At 34.3% G+C, this 20,544-nt stretch overlaps 1 protein-coding gene across 3 annotated transcripts in view; it reads right to left on the bottom strand.

Moving 5' to 3' along the window:
* Window positions 1-430: 430 nt before the first annotated feature.
* The window catches only part of LOC118269670 (lachesin), a 110,639-nt gene continuing 90,525 nt past the window's right edge, over window positions 431-20,544 (bottom strand). For 2 of the 3 annotated variants that reach the window (XM_050706859.1, XM_050706858.1), the window contains exons 6-9: window positions 6,169-6,300; window positions 3,232-3,357; window positions 2,370-2,549; window positions 431-1,793 (exon numbers count right to left, since the gene is read on the bottom strand). In XM_050706859.1, the coding sequence (XP_050562816.1) occupies window positions 1,594-1,793; window positions 2,370-2,549; window positions 3,232-3,357; window positions 6,169-6,300 (638 nt within the window). In that variant the 3' untranslated portion in view covers window positions 431-1,593. The remainder of the gene's footprint in view (window positions 1,794-2,369; window positions 2,550-3,231; window positions 3,358-6,168; window positions 6,301-20,544) is intronic. The other variant, XM_050706860.1, reaches the window with a different exon arrangement.

The following is a 20,544-nucleotide window of genomic DNA, read 5'->3' as shown; positions in this document are numbered from 1 at the left end:
AGTTTTTTCGATAGACTTGAAGATTTTATTTCAATTGGGTCATTGAAGACTTGTTTAAGGTCATCAGTTAATAAATGTATAGTAAATGTTAGTATAAACGGTTGAGGAAAACTGTTCTTTAATAAAAAAATGTCACGAAGAAGGACAAGGTACAATAAATGTATGAATTACACAAATAATTGTTTCAATCGGGAATCGAACCCGTGACACGTTACGTAGCAGTCGACCGTTGAGGCAACTGAGCCAATGGTACGAGTATAGTGACGTGTAGGAATATTGTGAAAAATAAGTTTCTTTTTTAATACAAATGAACTCATGAATGCGTATATGATATTCCTTTAGTCATCGCGAGCCTCATTTATTCAGCGCAACCTTTTGATGTCAGAGTTTGCATACAAAAAAGTTTCAGTATAAAATCAACACATTCAAGTAGGGTTTCATAAGGACATTTATTTCAATATTATATTTCATAAATTACACATTTATTGTCAAAGTCAACGTAATATTAGCACAAGGTATCGAGATAGGTTTGAAAACAATATGAATAATAATATCGATTGATAAATTTGAAATGTTCCTAACGATATAGCTAATGGCTTATACTAACTTACACTAGTCAGTTAAATATTTTTTAATCGATATTTAGTTACGTAATATTAGTTTTACATCGAACCAGGCTATTACAGTTGAAACTTCATATTTCTATAGTTTTATATTATACAGATTGTAGTTTTTAACGTTCTTACTTACGTTTAATTTTCATTGTAAAAAAGATTGGTAAATCTTCATCGAGGCAAAACATAGTCTTTTACATAAAATTCACGGTACAATGAAGACTAAAAATTAATAAAATTACATACCACATTCAGTAGGCAAGGACATAATTCACTTTACAAGATTACATGTCTCAAATAAAATATTTCAAAATATAAAATTCTAAGAAATCTAATCTCTTATCATGAGTATTGAATACATCATTAAGAAAATCATAGTCAGTTGAATTCATCCTTCGGCGTAAGTATACATACTTTGTGGACACAATGAGAGTTACCGTTTTCTGTCCACCAGATGGCGCTGGGTTAAATATTGAGTGCGCATTATCAAATAGTTTATTGGACATTGGACAAAATGCTTCTTGCTACACCAGTGCGTCTGGCGGTAAACCAATTCGTGGTAGCCCTTATGTCATTAACTATAGGTATAAAATTGAAGGGTAATTTCTATAGGCTTTTGTTCCATGTTTAAACATTTCAACAATTAACACGTCACGTCCTTGAATATCTGTACAATATTGTGGCACATACTGCTCGTCATACTAAACTTATGTTGAATAAATATTAACTTTCAAATTCAGAATTGTTGTTCAACAAATTACCGTCCTTCTAGGAAGGTTTGTGGTCAAAATTATTTCAGATTCAAAATTGGTAATAGTATTAGAAAATAATACATAGACTAGATAATTCAGTTAGTTGGCAATCGCATTAAAACTTTTCAAGTACAATCTTTTGGGGATTTAGTAAAGGATGAAATTGAAAGTATTTTAGTCGACATCTATTCAACATAAACTTAGCTCACAGAAAATATTACAAACGTTTAGAAAGTATGTATATATCGCAGCACAGTTAATAGTAAAGCGTATAACTGCGGGGGCAGGTGTTGCGCGAGGAAATATTGATGCGCATGCGACGCGGCAGGCTGCGCGCGGTGGGACGGAGAGTTGCGCGCACGTTGCCACGCCGCGCCCGAGACCATCGGCTCCTCGGCACCAAAGCCGTTCATGCTTAGTTCTAGTCCTGTAAAAAAATATTGTTATATAAAACTGTATGACTGCCTCGTTGTTCGAATTGTCGAAGTAACGATTGCCGGGTAAGGGGCTCGAGTTCGATACTCGGGTCGGGCAAAGTTTTACTGGGGTTTTTTAGGTCCTGGAGAATTGTATCCAGTACATGGCAATAGGTTCACCCCCTATTATATGGGACTTATAACACAAATGGTGAAAAGTGGGTGTACATTGCATAGTGGTATTACAGGCTAGAATGTGCACCACTGCCTACCCCTTCTGGGATAAAAGGCTTGACGTACTTATAAAACTGTACTTGAAAAAAGCTAGTTTTGAGATGTTTTGATAAATGAGTATTGAGAAAGTGATTTTGATTATTATCTTTACAACTGAATCAATCTTTAATGTTTGCCTGCATAACACAAAAGTTGTCTGTAGCATAACAAAGATCTGGAACATCTCATCACACAAAACTTGTACCTCATTATGATAGTACAAGCGTTCCCATCTAACATTGTCACTAACAATGCGTGTACTAAGTTCTGCCATCTACATCGAACTAAGTCGTATAATGATATTGGCCACTTACTATGCAAACTGACTTGGCTCTCCATCTTTCCCAGTGCATTGACAGAGGCGCACACATAAGTTCCGTAGTCTGCTAGAGCCAAGGACTTTATAGTCAAGTTTATCCAAAGCGAGTACTCGTTCATTATAGTTTCTGATACACGAAGTTTCGGGTTCTCGGTCAATTTGTCGCTTAATAGTGCTGTGGAATTAAGGATGTGTTAGTAAAGGAAGTTATATGTAAGTAAAATATATTTATGGTTAAAGATATATTTCGAGGGTTCAGGAGTTTTAAAATTTATTTTTTTCCATAGATTAGACACAGCCTGTGTTTGATACGAATCTTTGTTTCATTTCAAAGAATTGAACGAATGATTTAGTTAAAACTTTGTTAAAAATTCAATTGACAGGTGAAGTGATGTAATTCGGTTTTTTTGCAAAAAACTAAATTGCACATTACACAAACGAGTGAAGCTACGTTATAAAATTAGTTTAGCTATAAAGAAAGATCCTTGAGACGTATGTCAGGTAAAAATATCTATAAGGTAACAAGATAATATTATATGAGTATAGTCTCTCGTCTCAGAAAGAATTTTAGAATTTTGTTAAAGAGAAAATTTTTGCACGTGTTCTCCTAATTTTTCAGACACGAACATAAAGTTACCTTATAATACTTTACAAGAAGTATGTTGTATCTTAAAACGAAAAACGTCTACTACATTATTTTAGAATTTTAAGAAAATTGCGTTTATTTATATTCCCCGTTCCTCATAAATACAGCACTTCAACCGGATTATAATTTATAAAGGGATGTTCTTCTAAAAGGTTTTGTAAGGGATTAAATGCTAAAAACGTCAAGTAAAATATGAACTTGGAATAATTACAGTTACCGTCTTCTCGGTACCAGGAGTTCATAGCTTTAGGGGAGGCTTCGATGAAGCACTGGAGTTCCACGTCGCTGCCGAGTGGAGCTCCTACTAGTTGATTGGTGACTTTCACTTGCGGTATGACTGGAGGAGAAAAAAGAACATGAATGAATGGATAATTCAATTATATCATTGCGAATGAAAGATAGGAAAACCTTATGAAGAAGCTAGTGATTGTAATGGCCGTTTTCAACTACCACCTTTAAATCATATCTTAACTAAAAGTTACTTACTGTTGCACTCAGAGACATTTAATGAGTACTTATACTATTCCTTCATAACGATTTTGTTCCAAAAACAATTGCTAAGGACTTACTTAACCCAAAGTAATCATTAAATGGCTTTGAATACGGTAGTTAGCGTGACGTAACACCTAAACTAAGCCTTTACTTGTACTGTTAGGTGTCACGTATAGTTTGGTGAACACTAGAATAACGTTAAATACATTTCATAGCTTAGACGTTCCTTAAAATTTAGAAAAGGTTGATGAAAACGAGCATGTGAGTATTTTACTATTCATTACAATACAAAAATACTCGTAAAGAAAATTCACATTTAACTGAAAACTAATACAGTTCATTTTTAATTATTAGCATTACAAAAGTCATTATAGCTGTTCAAACTCGAAATTGTTAATATTTCAACAATTCTCATTACGATTTACGACGAACAAAACGACCAAAGAATAAAGTTTAGTAAAAGCGATTAGGTTTTTATTAGGTACATTTCCAACAAAAATTGGATTTTCAAATAGACTTTTGTTTTAAACTCACATACATTTGATAAAAAAGAAATTTAATTTGTTCAACGTGTGTGCTAGATAAACAAGCTTTTAGTTCAATTTAACAGAGTTGTGAATGTGGACTTAAAGATACGTTGAATACGATGAGTAGTCAATTCCATTAGGAATGTTTATCGAAATGTATTTCTTTTAACAAATTGTGAAATAAAATTCGATGCATATCTTACTTAAGTACTATGTGAAAGGTAAATAAGAGGTAAGTATATTATGCTGGTCTACCAGCGGATTTGTCCGCGTTCCCGTGGACAAAAAGTATCCTATCAAGTTTTATCGTGATTGACGGACAAACACACAAACAAACAAACTTTCACTTAATATTAGTGTGATAGTGTGGTAGCAAACAAGCAATCTCCATAAGAAATTATAAGGCCTCACGATGTTATTCTTCACTGTTTGTCAGTGGGGTCTAAATAATCTTAGAAAGTACATATAACTCGGAAAAAGTCACATTGGTACTTGGTTTCAAAACCTCGCAACCTTGTATATGAGAAGCAGGCGTTTTAAACCTCCAGTTCACCACGATATACACACATAGAAAAATAAACATAAGCAAAAAACCTTTCAAAGCAAAACACAAATTAAACATCGACTTTTAAAAAACTTTAATTAATACACATATAAAAATAAAACGGTAAAAACTTCAAGTTAAAGAGTTCAGTTACCGTTTTAAAATTTCCATAAAGTTTCTGCTTATTTAAAAGCAAATGAAACTAGACAGACAAGACAAGCAAAACTGCAAGTAACTCTTTAGCATCCTTCATTCATTCCTGTAATGTCTTCAGCGTTTCTTATTTCCTAGACGATCATTAACTTTAATTAAAGTTCTTTTTGGTAGCTGTTTAGCCTTTCAATCACGCTATGTTAGGGTCTGGTTACACGATTGTTTTATTTTTCTTAATTATTTTCTTTTTTATTTTTCTTATGAATATTATGTTTGTGAAAAATTGGATTGAATTTTCTGTGGTTATTTATTTCTTTTTTTATAAAACGTTGCCCCACATTATGATTTTCTCCTGTTTCGTGGTTGCATCTACAAACATACAAGTTCATAATGTACATGACACCCAGTCCCGAATCAACAATTTGTGGATCTCACAAAGAGTTGTTCTGTGCAGGAATCGAACCCGCTACACGTTGCACGGCAGCCAGTTGCCCAACCACCGCATCAACCGTGCAGTCACTATGTTATTTTGCAGAATTAGGGGCAGGTTTTAGGGAATAAAAGAAAATTGAAGGCGGTTCACTTTTTTAAAAAAGTTATTTAACTTTGTTTGCAAAATAGTGTTTCGAAAATTCTGTACAATAGTGCTAAACTCAACCTGAAGATTACACCATGAACCTTGTTATACGAATGTGATCGATAGACATAATTATAATCTTTGTATTTCAACCCTGAATCTGCATAATCCGTTAGCACAATAAGCCATTACATGTAACCGCATCCTAACAAAACAAGAATATTCAAACATTTTTTTATTATTTTGTGAATTCAAACCGCGGTAAATAAGGACGTTTAAGTCTAAAGTAAAATATTCGGACGGAATAATAACTTTAGTAAAGTTGGTGGGTTGAGTTCTTGCCCTTCTTCGGAGAGCGAAGTAATCGAACGGGCGGATCTTTTGACATTCATAAAGTGTACTTCATTTTAAAGAAAGAAGAAGTAAAGTATTCATAACATTTAATACGTCATTTAAATTCTTTATTGTTGCTGGTAAGTAAATTTTTTCGTGATGATGAAGTCATGAGTTCTGATCTCGTGAACCAATTTTGTTGCTGTTTTTTATACCATGTATATGTATGAGTCTGGTATTATTTAATTATTATATTATCGACTTACTCACGTAACTGGTTGATGAGGAACTCGACTAGTTTATCGTCGATATTTATATGAGCCCCTAGGAAGGCTTGAAACTAATCGAGGTCCTCGTCAAACAGTTGCCCGAGTAAGCTGATAACATAACAATAATTGATGTGATTTAGATTAATTTATTGGAAAGTTTACTCTTAAAAAACGTTTACTGAAATTGATAATAAATACATGATAACTAATCTATTGTGCGTAGTGGTCACTTAAATCTACGGTATATGCTTACAATGTACTTCCACATGGTACCGCCGGCTGACAGTGGGCGGTATCCCATTGCTGGCGATGCAGTAGTAGGCGCCCATGTCCGTCCTCTGCACGTGAGCCAACTCCAACGTCTCACCTCTGTGACTGTCCACCACTGAAAACAAACTATAAATTAATTCACAACACCAAAACAGCATGCCATCTCCTAAATTTTCATCAAAACCAAAAGAGACGGCAATATAATTATAGAACCTTTTAGTTAAATTATCTCTTTAGTACATTTATGTGTAAAGGGGTTATAATGTTATGGGTTAGCTCATCGCTTAAAACGTTCCCGCGCAAAGCCGAGCCAGAAAAATAACCGGCTAATGCATTTTATACATTTATCTCATTTCCACGTAAAAACAAGAAAAAGTGGTTAAGTAGAACACTTTAAAAAACCTTTTTATTTCGGCTACAGTGAACAAATTTAGGATCTTACACTGAATTGTACACGTAATCAATGCAAAAGGTTAAAATACACCAACAAAAATAAATCGCACATGGGAATATTTTATGCGCTAAAAAGCTTTTAGGATTGCGATAGGGATCTACAGAAGAATTCACTTATACGGATTTATTTTAAGATGTAGAGGAGGGCTGGATCGTGTTTTTAAACAAACATATTTATTTGAAGGCGGAAATAGTTTCTGTTTTTGTATCGCTGCTACTAAAAATAAATATGAGACCATAGTTAAATAAAAAAATCAAACATTGCTATGACAAGCATTCATTAAATTTTATTTCGAATAAAAGTTGGAATTTAATAAGTATGAGGGATTTCTATGAATCATATCCAGTGAGTAAAAGGTAAAACAATTTTTGAATGAGCCCAGGATTCTCTTTTACCAACGGAACCGTGATGAAAGCCGAACTATGCGATCCTTTGATGATGAGCCTAGCATGACATGCCCATAAAATGAAGGAGACTTTTTCGCATCGCTTTTGGACAGTAATTAGCCACTTTTAAATAGCCCGCTGTACCCTAGAAAGGGGAATGTTTATTTCGTGTAATTCGTGTTTTCTTTATTAACTTTGGTTGATTATCACGGATTATGAAATGTTTCGCTCCGGGTTAGGCCCACTTTACTTAGCAAGAGTAAAAAAGAAACTTAACAAAAGTATTTTGTTCACGGGGCTTTTTAATAAACGAATAAATTATCCGGAAAAGAGCTCGGAGCTCACTTTACCAGAGTATTTAAAGTAATCTGAGCGTTATTTGTATGTGGTGTTTTCTTAACTTTATTCGCCCGGAATTCGGAGTCGTTCGAGCGCGAAAAAAATATTCCGACGTTACTAGAGACGAGATGAAGCGTCGACGTGGAGTGCGGCATTTTCTCGTTTCACGGAAATATCGTCCATTCTGAAATCGCTTTTGAGTATAAAATCTTTTATTATGCGAACACGGTTCATTTAACGCGGCATTAAGTGAATTTGTCGAACATCGTATTTTAAAAATGAACGGGTAAAAGAGCTGTAAAATATGGACGTAGAGGGGGGAAGGAGGGAAATTACGAGTCGGTGCCGAGGTATTGTGCTTAAGTTCCTTTTAGCGCAGTTTACCGATGATTTATTAAGCCTCCGTTTATTACGGGAACTACAATGTGCAAGCCTACCGTACCTAACTGTGTGAAAACACGAAATAATAAGACAGAGTCTACAATTACTCAAAAATCTGTTCGAATGAAATTCATACTAAATCGAACGTACATTTACAGTGTTTATTCATAAAGTTCCTTTTCAAAAGTGTACACAATAAAATGAAAAGTAATGAATATTTGCTCAGTGAAGCATTTCACGGAAAAGCTCTTCGTTGCAAACAACAGTCTCATAAAACGAATAGTAAATCAACATTGCAGTTTTAATGAACAGACCGATTAACTTTGAATATAATATAATGGCGCTTATACACGAGGCACGAGTTGAGTTTGAATTTCAGAGAATGTTTGCTAAATGGGTTCAAAAACTATTTCGTTAATTCGCGGTGGGCCAACAAGTCAGTGTAATTAAGAGATTGTACAGCAAAATCGGACAGTAATGAACTGTGCGTTATGGTGGACGTGACGTATAAAAGGGGAAGGGAGGGGTTTGGCGGTGGAGGGGGGGGTGAATTAGTAGTAGTCGATGCGTGAAACCGGACATTAGCGAGCAGCACGGTATTAATGACGAGCATCCATTCATTAGGCACACATCATAATTAGTGGCTCGAAAAATATGTACTGACATAATAGAGTTGACTGGAACCCGATGATACTTTTGGTGATTTAGCACATTTCTATACTCGATATTGGTGGACTATTTTGTTTATGTGGGCTGACACAATTTTATAAAGTGTTTGGTTTATCTGTTAGTTGATAGATTTGAATTGGGCTTCCTAAACATTTTTGAGATAAGCGACGAGCTTGACTGTATCCAAAACGGTCTATGATAATTTATAATGTTTCAATTATTATGAATAAACCCAAGAGAATTAGCAGTTCAAAACGTGGTTTACAATAAAAACATTAATACAATTAAATTACTATAATCAAAACAGTAATTGAATTAGTAATACAATTATTCTGCTTATCTGCCCGTCACAAAACAACAAAAACAAAAATTTTAATATAATCGTTCATTTCAATGTATTATCGATTTTTAGTTAAAAGTAAATCGAACCAAAATAATTGTTGTTAAAATGAAAGCATTATTGTTGGTAATTAAAACCTATCGCGGTATGTAGTAAAAGCGTATTGTGCGAATTAACTTCACATGAATTTGTGGCAGTTAAATAACTATTTTGTCATTAACAAAATAAAGTGCTGGTTTATTCTCTTCTGGTTCGGTGAAAATTGTATTCTTTTGGTTACGTACCTGACAAATAGCAAATATTTATATATTTCTAAGACTATTTTTTAAAGAATCTCAAAAAAGTAATTTAAAGGAATATAAAACCACTATTTTAATTTCATATATCATTGTACAAAATCATAGTAGTGTCATGCTACGGCGTAGCTACGCTTACGTAGTGGGCGTAGAGACATGCTACGCCGTAGTTGCGTAGGCGAAGTAGTTCTATTTTAAAAATATAGTAAAATGTTATTCAAATAGTCAGCAGTGTTTTTAAATGCTACAAAACTTTTGTTATAGTTATTCAGGATGAGCGAAGCATAATAATTGTGTACATTTTCTCCAATTTCTTTAAGAACCTAGATTTATTAAACTTCATAACATTTTGTCAGTCTCGTTGAAATTCATCTGCAAGTGACGTTTTAATCCGAAAAAGGAGGCAGCCTCTGTAGACTATAAAATTCCGAACGTGACCGAAATAAAAATGCTATATTAACTTAATCCTGTAATTCTCATAAAAAATCAGACAGCGAGATAATGCAGAACGTCTATTTTTCATTAAAAAAAAAAAATAGAAAATTTTCTTCTACTTTTTACTTTTGTTGAAATTGTGAAGGCTGGGATAGAAATAGAATGATCCATAGTACAGTTAGTGTGTCTACCTAGCGGGTTTACCGGGGCTCCGGTTCGAAAAGCAGGAGTAGGAACGGGGTGGTTTTAGTCAGTAAGAGTTTGACACTCCCTCTCGCCTCGCCTAAGGCGAGAGAAGACATTGGATGATTTTCCCTCCTCAAAAAAAGTGTGTTTTTTGTGGTCAAATGAAATGAAGGCAATGACACCTATTCTGTACTTTCAGGAAGTAAAACTACGGAGCCGCATATGTGTTTGTTTACCGCAATGGATGGACACGACAACCTGCCTGCAACCACGACTTTGTGTTGTGGAACGATGTTGGCTTTCTGAGCTCTATAATTGTGACTACAAGAATTATTTTCCTACAGTTGAAATTCATAGGTGATTACAGTAATATATTTTTTTATAAAAGTACTTTGAGTTTAAGTATGAGATGAGAGAGAAAAAAAATGTTTGTCAAGAAATGACTATCAAAGAAAAAAGTCTTAGAACATTTAATGAAAACTAATTTTATTTATTTGTCCTACAAAACAGGTTTCTTTCATCAAAAGACTCCAAACAAAAAAAGTAATTAAAACCATTTTGTTGGACACAAATAAATCGTAGTGATGACACAATGGAAATGGCTTGTTATCTAATATTAATTAAAACCGGTGTCTGTTTGCTAATGTCACTTATTACGAATTCATTGTTTGGTTAACAGACATACATACATACATACAAACGTACATACATTCGTAGCAGTGAATTATATTACATTATGTTTATGTAAGGCATGAGGAACACAAGCGGTTTAAAATATTAGGGAATTTAGTATATTCTCTTGTGTGTATAACTTTAGATGAATCTCGTTAACCTGTGATGGTTGAAAATCTCTTTCAGAAGCATAACTAACTTTTGTGAGGCATACTAAATTAATTATTATGTTATCGGCTTACTCACGTAACTGTTTGACGAGGAACTCGACTAGTTTCGAGCTATGCTAGAGGCTCATATTCATGAGCAGCATTCCGCGATACGCGACGCGGCGATTGTTGGGCTGTTACTGAATTTGAACCTCTGGCATGGCTTGAAACTAATCGAGTTCTGTGTTAAAGATTCCTATTTATTTCGATTGCAGTTTAACATTTGATCAAACAGTCAATACACATACGTAAAAAAATGCTTTGACACAGTTCACCTTAAGCCAAAACAATAACACGCAGTCATGATTCTCAAATATTACCAGTAAATATTCCTCAATAAAAATTCTTTGCATTTCACCCCTTGGATAAGAGCAAAACAATAAAAAGGTGATCCTTATTCCCGTCGCGTTTTATTGCTAATTTTTATTTTTCACCCCCCATATCAAATATCGTCAGGTTTCGTATGGGTACTTAAGTATTATGACCGAGGATATCCGATCACTTCTACCCTCTATGACATTAGCATGAAATATCTATGAACATTTTACCCTTGACCAGAAATGAAAATTGAATGCGAGCACTTATCTTATATGATATCGTTTGTATGTTGATTGTGAATTAAATTAATATTTTTGTTATCACTTTTTGTGTGATTCGACTGTTTTGCTTATCAAATAATCTAGAGTCCACTGTCCGGGACTGCCTAGTGGGTTCCTGGGGCTCCGGCTCGCAAAAGCAGGAGTAGGAACGGTGTGGTTTTTAGTCAGTATGAGTCTGATACTCAGAGAGTCTCAGAAGTCATTGGATGATTTACCCAAATCAAAAAATGATACTGTCCGGTGCTCTTGATATTGATCTTGGTACTTGTACATAAGTTAGAGTGGGGAAATTTAGCGAAAATTGGCCACAAGCACGCCCCAATTACTTACTATTAGTCGAACAGCATAACTTTTATTTGAGTGTGTATACTCTAGATAACTAAGATAGCAGATATGTTGTTACATATTTCGGTACGTGTGTATGATAGTCCAAAAATTAACTTGTAGGTAACGTTTAGCTAACTATCATGTAACAAGTTTACGTACAACTCAAACAAACTTTACAACGCAACACACCTAATTACTTCGAAGAAAACGTTACACGATCCAGAAATTTCAACATAAATCCAAAATTGGAATAAACATGGCTTTAATAAGATTCTAATTATTATTTTTAATCTTTTGACGTTAGCTTAATGAAGGTTTTTGCTTGAAATATAGCGACGTTTTACTAATAAGTAACAAGTAAACGACCGGACCTGTTCATAGAATAAGGGACCAAGAATACCTTTGACACAAAGGTAAATAATTCTTGTCACATTGTTTGACTCATTATGGAAAGCAAGGTAGTTCGTGTGTTGTTGTGAAAATATTTGAGGTATTACGGTATTTGTGTCACGGAGCCCCGTTATACTGATATCAAATTCGAAGTATACAATAATAATGTTTGCAATATAATTTTATTTATTGGTTTTACGAAAATTCTGGGAATATTTTTGATGTTTATATGTGATCGGGTATTAAATACTTTTAAAATTTCGTGAAATATTCTGATAGGTAATTTGGCTTACCCCGAGCCATGACACGTTACCACGGATCACTTCACTTAAATCGCAATTTAGAATAAACAACATACCTAGATATTTTAAAATTATATAGCCACTTTATAAATTTAATATTTCACAAAGATCATAAGAATTTCCTGAAGGATTATCAGGGAAAATTGATAGTATCATTTCATTCAGCCGTTTCAGCTAGTACGCAATTTCCAATTTGTTAGATTGTTTGTTTTAACGCTTACAACATTAATTAATTAAACTGTTACCGGAAAACGGGTATTCGCTAAGTTGAGCTGCGAAAACGCCAATGGATTGGCATCCACTGGCGTGTATCATACGTACATGCTCATAAAATTGATTGGCTTGTTCGTCTATGTGGATTTGTTTCTGGATTTTGGGAAAAATGTGGCTGCGGGCTGTTGTATTTTGAAGCAACCATACGTGATTGGTGTTTGGAATTTTCGTGCAGTTCTCCATGGCTTCAAAAGTCGTAACATTTTTCGCTTTCATTACTCTTTACTCATGAAAGATGAAAGCAGAAATGCATGATTATGTCACTCACTTTTAGCTATTTATGTTAGCGAAAGGCGAACCTCTTGCCATATTAACTTGCCAGACTCTGGAAACGAACCTGCAACATCTTATTTGACAATGAAACTTGCGACTATTCGACCAATGACACAGAAAACTCAGAAATGTCTTTACGTTCTATCTGAGTCTGCAGTAGTATAAAACGAGAATGCACTAGTTGTTTTTGTACAAAATAAACGTTTATTTTCCACATTCACATTACGAGGCGTAATAGAAATCTAAACGATATCTCTGCCAGATGCAATAGTTGTGCTCGACGCCAAAAGAGATTAAAGTGACAACTTAAAGCGGTTCCCGAATAACCGTTCCGCTAAACCGGGGACAGTTCGGCTATTAATACTTAAGAATCTCGTAATCCTTTGAAATATTACGTTAGTTGTAAAGGAAAACTAGTTTTGGGCACCATTTTTGGTCTAGAATATCTACTGATGTTTGATTTTAGTATGTAAATTGTGTTTAGTTAATTTAGTTACTAGTATTATGCTGCTGTGTTGTAGTAACAGAATGTATTATTATACACATACGTTTATTACTTAGGAGAATAACATGATATTGCAATGCAACAGAGAAACATTGACATATTAAAAACTAGAGCAGCAATATTCAAATTAAATTAATGATATTATTATTATGCGTTCAACGTCTGTGCATAAAACATCCACCCGGTAACCGAGACCTCACGCATAAAATAAATTATTGTTGGAAATCCGAGCGTCCGCGATGTATCTTCGATGTTATCGCGAGGCTCTCACTCGTCCCTGGTTATGACATTATTAAACTACACCGTACGGATCCTCTGACGCTAAAAAATACGTGACCGTTTTACACAATTTTTCCACGTTGAAAAATAACCTTCCACAAATTTAAGACCGGCACTGACAGGCGCGAATAAATTATGTTAATGAACACTTTGGAAGCGCATTCGTTGATTCGGCCGATTGGGCAGGGGCTTTTTCTTTAATTTACATAATAACCGGGCGGAGGTACGGCGCAGTGGTCGCATGCAACCGTAACCGATAGTTACTTGCATTACTCAGCAACTTACCCAGAACTAAAACTAGAAACTGTCTCGTAATGGGGTTAATGTCTGTTTCCACATAAAACAGGAGGGAACTGTATTTACACTATTTCTTCACAAAACACGAGCATGGAAACTTTTGCTCTTGATCATCATGAATAGAATCATTAGTTGTATGGGGCCGTTGATCCAGCCACAGCGTAATCAAATTAATTTACTTAGTTATACCCACTGCTACTTGTTGAATCAAGTTAAGGCGAGTTTCGTGTATACTACGGAGTTAATTAAGACATCTAGCAGTTCATTTGCTTTCATGAAGGAAATAAAATGAAGAAAAAAAGAAGTTTAAGCCCGTACCACGATAAGTAACGTGTTTGTGGGGGAACTACAACGATTATTTTGCATGAACTAAGTCCCCTAAATGAAACTTACACGCTAAATCCATTAGGCTTATATTTGTATTGTACTCGGCGCGTGTGGCTGAGTAAAAATAACAGTTTATTTAGTAAGTGTACGTTGTAGGAAATTAAATTGTATGCAGAGCCCCTTTAACCGATATATAAGCGTTTTCATAAAGCTCGCAACGCATCCTATTACGTTATACGTTCCTTAGAAATGGAAGTATAGCTATGAGGTCGTTTGTGATAAATAAAGTGAATATTCTCCACTCGACGTCTCAAGTTTTATATATCATGTTCTCGTATGTACGTAATTGTGATGCCTAGAGAAGTTTTAGTCGTAACATAATCTTGTTATGATAATATATGAAATATCTTTAACAGAATAAATATTAAAATACTAATTTTCATTTCTGGGGCAATTAGACTGAGAGTTCATACTGTCGGTACTATTCAAATAAATTGTATGTTTTTAATTAAAAATATGTGTACACACACATATACGGTATTTGTTTTTATAAATTACGCGTATAGCGAGTGAAATGAAATGTGCTTTAAACATTTACAATAATGTTTGATTGAAATATATAACTAAGGGAAGAAAAAAAGAGAAAGCATATTATATAGAAGAGTAGCATCTAATATATTCCTCGTTCATTAACAGATTCTGTGGTCAAACTAAACTATACTTTAATAGAGATAAAACTAACTTCACTTTGGTTTGGAGCAGAAAAGTTTTAAACAGAGAGAAATGAACGAAAGTTAAAATAAATTCGAGTTGTATGCAATTTATAATAATGTTCGATTTGTTATAGTTTGAATGTAATAACGATATTCTATTTGAAAATACTTTAAATCCTGTTTTTAGATATTCTATTTTATATAATGTAAATATAGTCATGTGTGGATATTCTTATTTAGTTATATGTTATATATACCTAAATAAGAACATAATAATTAGTTACTGTATAAGGAAACATTTTCAAGTTGTTTGCCATCATATACATCGATGTTAAAATTATACTCCCACGCCAAGACCCAAATAACTAATTTCGTCTTATGATTTAGCTGAAAATTGTCTCGGAGCATATCCATAACAATACAAATACGACAGACTTCATCGCAGGAATTCGCACAATTTAGCGATTCACAAACATCAACATGAAACTTGTGAGATAACACTAAAGCTTCCAAATCTGACATGGCGTAGAATAAGGAACTAATTTAGGAAGTCCTGAGCCGACATGATTAAACATTGTAACATGATGTTAATTCGGTGACAGTCGCCTTAGCGCAGCACATATTAAATGTACACCCGTGATTGGCGGAGCCATTATACCTATATTATTACATTCGCGACACGTTCACCGCACGCTTTTATCAAATAAATGTATACGATACATTCGTAATGTCACGTGATTCATCCAATTTGGGCCTGACAGGGCTTTGGTTTGACTCAGCTATTTTAGTAGCAAATTCAGCGTGAATCTTTCAACCCTTCCGACCTTTACGTTGGTAGGAATTCGATGGGATTTGTGAAAATATGTTTTGATATATAACTTGTAATAGAATGATAATGTTGTTGTTTGTTTTGTGGTGGTTGATTGGGGAGTCCTTTTGGGTTTGTTGAATTGATGTTTTTGAAAATGATTCTGAAGAATTTTGTGTTCTTGTTTCGATTTTGATTTTTTTTTTATGAAGTATATGCTTATACTTTTCTTATTTGTACTTTTCACAGTTACCTAATGAAAATAATGTTTTAAAAACCTGTTTGCCAAATTTTCTGATCATTTCATTATCGCTTATCTCTAGCTTTAAAGCTAGAACTGTTAGCAGTTGTACAGCCAAATTCAAATTGCAATACTCACAGCGGCGAGTAACTAGAAACAGACTATGAATACTTAATCCGTATAAAGTTTCAATTTTAATCAGAACCTAAGAATAATTCAAACTAGTTCCCAGACCTACAGCTATTAATATCTGATTACTTAGTACGAATCATTAAAACGTGATTATTTATTAAAGATAACAAACTGTTAAGCCGCAATTGCGATTGAAACTAATCCTAAGCGCAGTTAAGTGCCGTAGGCTTGTCGGATTAACTAATAACGGCCTCGCTGCGGTCACATTGGCAAACGCACTTGTGTGTGGCTCAGCTATTGCCCGATACCATATTTGTCTAAATTATATGTCCTAGTATAGCGGTTTTATTGGCAAATAGAACATGTATGTAAATTGAATGGTATTGATATTTGTCTCTATGTATACGAAAGTAAATATTTAATTAAACGCTTGTTGGTTTATTGTGAAGTATGAATTACGGGTTTTGATTTTGCCTCGCTTTGACTTAATTGGGGTAGTGTATCGACTTTCAAGATTTTCATGTAATAAAACATACATTTTCATATTGTTTTCTATGAAAATACATCTCCTATCTAGTTGTCACTATGCGTATACGTAATGTAATGCAAAAAAAAAACGATACTAGATTCTATCAGTCCACCGTTTACAGTCCGTATTTCGTATTTGTCAACAAGCAAAATAAATATCACAATTTTTCAGTGCTTTAAATTACACAGTACGTAAAAAAATATAAAAAAATAAAACCATTTCCTAACAAATTGAGCTGTAAACGTTTCTAACACACAAAACATAATTGCTATAATCACACAAAGGGACGGCTCGACGCGAACAAAACACCACTTACTTAATAGTTACAAACTCCAACACAAAATTAGTATGCAAAATTAAAAAGCGTGTAAAATATTTTAAAAGTCAACTGTAGGGTTTGAAGCGGATATTTCAGTTAATTCGTAAACTTCATACTACTTAACTCACTGGCACCGAGTAAGACGATAATTAAAACACTTTGGCAAACTTTTAGTACTGAATTTCTAAAGTACGGCAATCAAGTTAATGGTTCAATCAAAGATCAAAACAACCCTATCACAATAAATATATTATTTCGTCCGTTCGTTGAGCCAGATGCTGTGGATTGCTTCGATATTGTTTTAAATTGTATTTTTGCTTAGTTCATTGAAATTGTATTGGCGATTGGAATATTGTTTGGATTTGCTAAAGTTGTGTGCTGTTTTGATTTAGGATATAATCTCGGATTTGATTCTGAGTGTGTATCGAGTTCGGTCTGGGTTTGAAAGTGTTTGTGGTGCTAAATTAGTTTTATTAAAAGATGAAAAATCTTACGTAATTAATATTAAATAGTGTTATTACATATTTATGTCTGTTTTTTAATAGAATAAGCCCGCAAACGAGTAGACGACATCACCTGATGGTAAGCGATTCACAGCGTCCCAATGATACCCGCAACCTCAGAGGCATTAGAAGTGCGTTAGTGGCTTTTGGGGGTTAGGAATTTAATGGTTGTTGGGGAATCGGGAATTGGGAAGGTGGAGAAGAAAGGTAATTGGGTTTCTGAAACCTCACTCACACAACGCTAGCGTTGTTTCACGTCGATTTCCTATGAGGCAGTAGTATCACTGGGTTGAACCGGCCCATTCGTCTCAAGCATGGCTCTCTCATACTTAAATCATAAACGTTTAGCAAACTTCCAGCACCTTTATAGGTCATCACAGTCATCACCAGGACGGTGTCAGTTAGCTAATAATTCCACACATTCTAGTCATTCTCCTCAAAAATTAGGTGCTTTTTGAAGGTTTCTTCCCGTTACCGAGAAAGGATCAACCACATTTAAATATAAATAACCACTACAAAGAAAAAAAAGAAGTAGAAGTGAACCCAAACTAAATAATGATGAAAACGATCTGTTAATAAACTCGCCTAGCATCAATTTCTTTGAAAGACTATAATATCATTTGATTCAGAATACGAGGAACGGCAGATTTAGTTGTACCACAAAATTTCCTCAATTCAATTTACAGGAAGGAATACCTACAGAGCAAGACAGTGCCGACTAATTAATGCGATTAATCTTCTATTTCTTCTGAACTAGCTTTGTAACTTTAGACATACGTTTAGATAAGTTATATTCAAATTTCAACAATATGTTTAATGTACATAGGGACAAAATTCGCTTGATATCCTGTAAAGGGTAGGCAGAGATGCAGATATTTATCAGTTACGTCATTACGTGTTCGTTGTTGCTATCGTCCATTACTCTTATTGTGAATGTATAGTGAGCCTATGAATAATTATTCTTATTAATTACTAATACTCTGAAAATTCCTTAATCTTTTGCTCGATCTAGAAATTGAACCTGAGATTCTTGTTTGAGGCACTCTGCAAACTAGCCGGCAACGATACTGACCAGTCAAGTATGAATAAAAATTCATCTGCTGACCAAGGGATCTTAAATTTGATTCCAGGTAGTAGAGTAAAGTATTATTAAGACTTTCGATTTGAGGATTCTCAGAAATGGCGTCTGTCCCGGCTTATGGAAATCGATTCACCCTGTTGTATGCTATTAATAATATAACGGACGGAAGGGTACAATGTAACCTCAATCTATATTTATGCTGTCTTTTCTTTCTCCTTGCCTTTTCTTAACTTTGTTGTGGTGTCAAGTCTTAACCAGATTCGATTGAATGAAATATTTTTATAACGTGACTTCTTCTACAGGTTGTTGTCTGATTATTGGACTTTTTGGCTTCGGATAACAAATTGTTATAAATCATTTGATTACAGTTTTTTTTTGTGGGGAGAAAATCATCCAATGACTTCTACTTCAATGGCGAGGCGAGAGGGAGTGTCAGACTCTTACTGACTAAAAACCACCCTGTTCCTACTCCTGCTTTTCGAACCGAAGCCCCGGTAACCCGCTAGGTAGTCCGCAGCTCCAGATACTCGTATCATTTGGACCATTAATTAAATGTAAATCTTAAACAAGGCTGTCCAGATTTTGCAGTTTATTCTTTATTTAGTCAGCACTGCTGTACCTTTGGTGTATATATAGGATTTTTTGGCACAACTATTTCGTATTCAAATAAACAAAACGGCTGTCCAACACAGACTAGAATTTCAAAGCGTCAGTCACGACAATTATTAACACTAGCTAAAAATAAAAAAATAGTCACAAACCAAAGCCACCTGTAATTTTATTCGAACAACATGGAACTAGAAACCATCAATGTGCAACTGCGCACCCTTTGTAATTAATTTGACGTACACATGGACAAATAAATAACGTTTGTGAAGTAAATACAATGGCCATTGACAACAAAGCGCACGTGTTGTGTAATACTGCGTCAGTACATTTTTAATATAAACTAGCTTTTGCCCGCGACTTCGTTCGCGTGGAATAGTGACTTCCGGCAAAGGAGATTATCCAAAACTGGCTATTTTTGAACAGGTTGCTCAACAAAAATGTAATTTACCAATAATTTTATTTATATTTTAGTAAATGTCTGATCCTAATAACTTTGTTGATACAAAGTTATTAGGATCTGCGGACTGCTAATTGATATTAGCAGTATAAAAAATCACATTTATTTTAGTATTTGTTATGATAACCAAGTCAGTTGACTTTGAATTTGACTTCAGTGCTGTCAATCTGTTGTGTTTTTCGTCAAAATGACAGATATTATTCGCTTTGTTCTTTTGCATTGTGAGTGTTGTTTTTCTAAGTCTTCAATGGATTCTGATTCTTCACTACTACTACCTACTATGGCTAACACATAAGAGGCGATGGTTCCTATACGATTGAATTATGCAGAAATACTGCCAGCAGCCTACTGGAAGGTTTCCCGCTCCCTTCAGTCAACTGCAGTTTATTGCGTGGGAAAATACATAGTAGACACATTAGTATAAACATATTTTGTATATTAACCACATAGTTCCCGATCTCGCGGGATCTCTTCAAAAATGAGATGTGGAAGATATTCCAGGGAACTCTTCAAAAATCAACATAATGAGCTCTGCGTTTGAATTTAATAGATGTATACTCACTTAGGGCATTGAAAAAATAGTTTAAAAACGGACTTAAACTAACTTAAAACTAAAGAAAGCTACGAATTACGAATTTATAACAATTAAAAAAGAAACTATATTACAACCTATCCTCTATGCTATAATAACCAAGCTTAAACTAAATAATTTAAAAGAAACGACTTAAATCTAATCTAATTAATTTATAAATTAGACTTACAATTTTATTAAAAAAACTAACTACAGTAACTACTAATAATCGATATCAAACTAAACCTACGTTAAATAGTTTAACCAAAAAACCAGGAAAACCCAACAAATAAACTTATTAATTGACAAATACAACGAAACCAATTTAGAATATACGAAACAGCAGGACCACTACAGACAAATAATCATACGACTGATAATACACTTTTTCTACGATAGTACCGAAGCGCTCGGCCGATACCCAACCAAATGAATGTAACGAAACCATAGCGCGATC

Source organism: Spodoptera frugiperda, chromosome 30 (assembly GCF_023101765.2).
Source record: "Spodoptera frugiperda isolate SF20-4 chromosome 30, AGI-APGP_CSIRO_Sfru_2.0, whole genome shotgun sequence".
NCBI classification, from domain to species: Eukaryota; Metazoa; Arthropoda; class Insecta; order Lepidoptera; family Noctuidae; genus Spodoptera; species Spodoptera frugiperda.
This window is presented reverse-complemented; position numbering and strand designations above follow the sequence as displayed.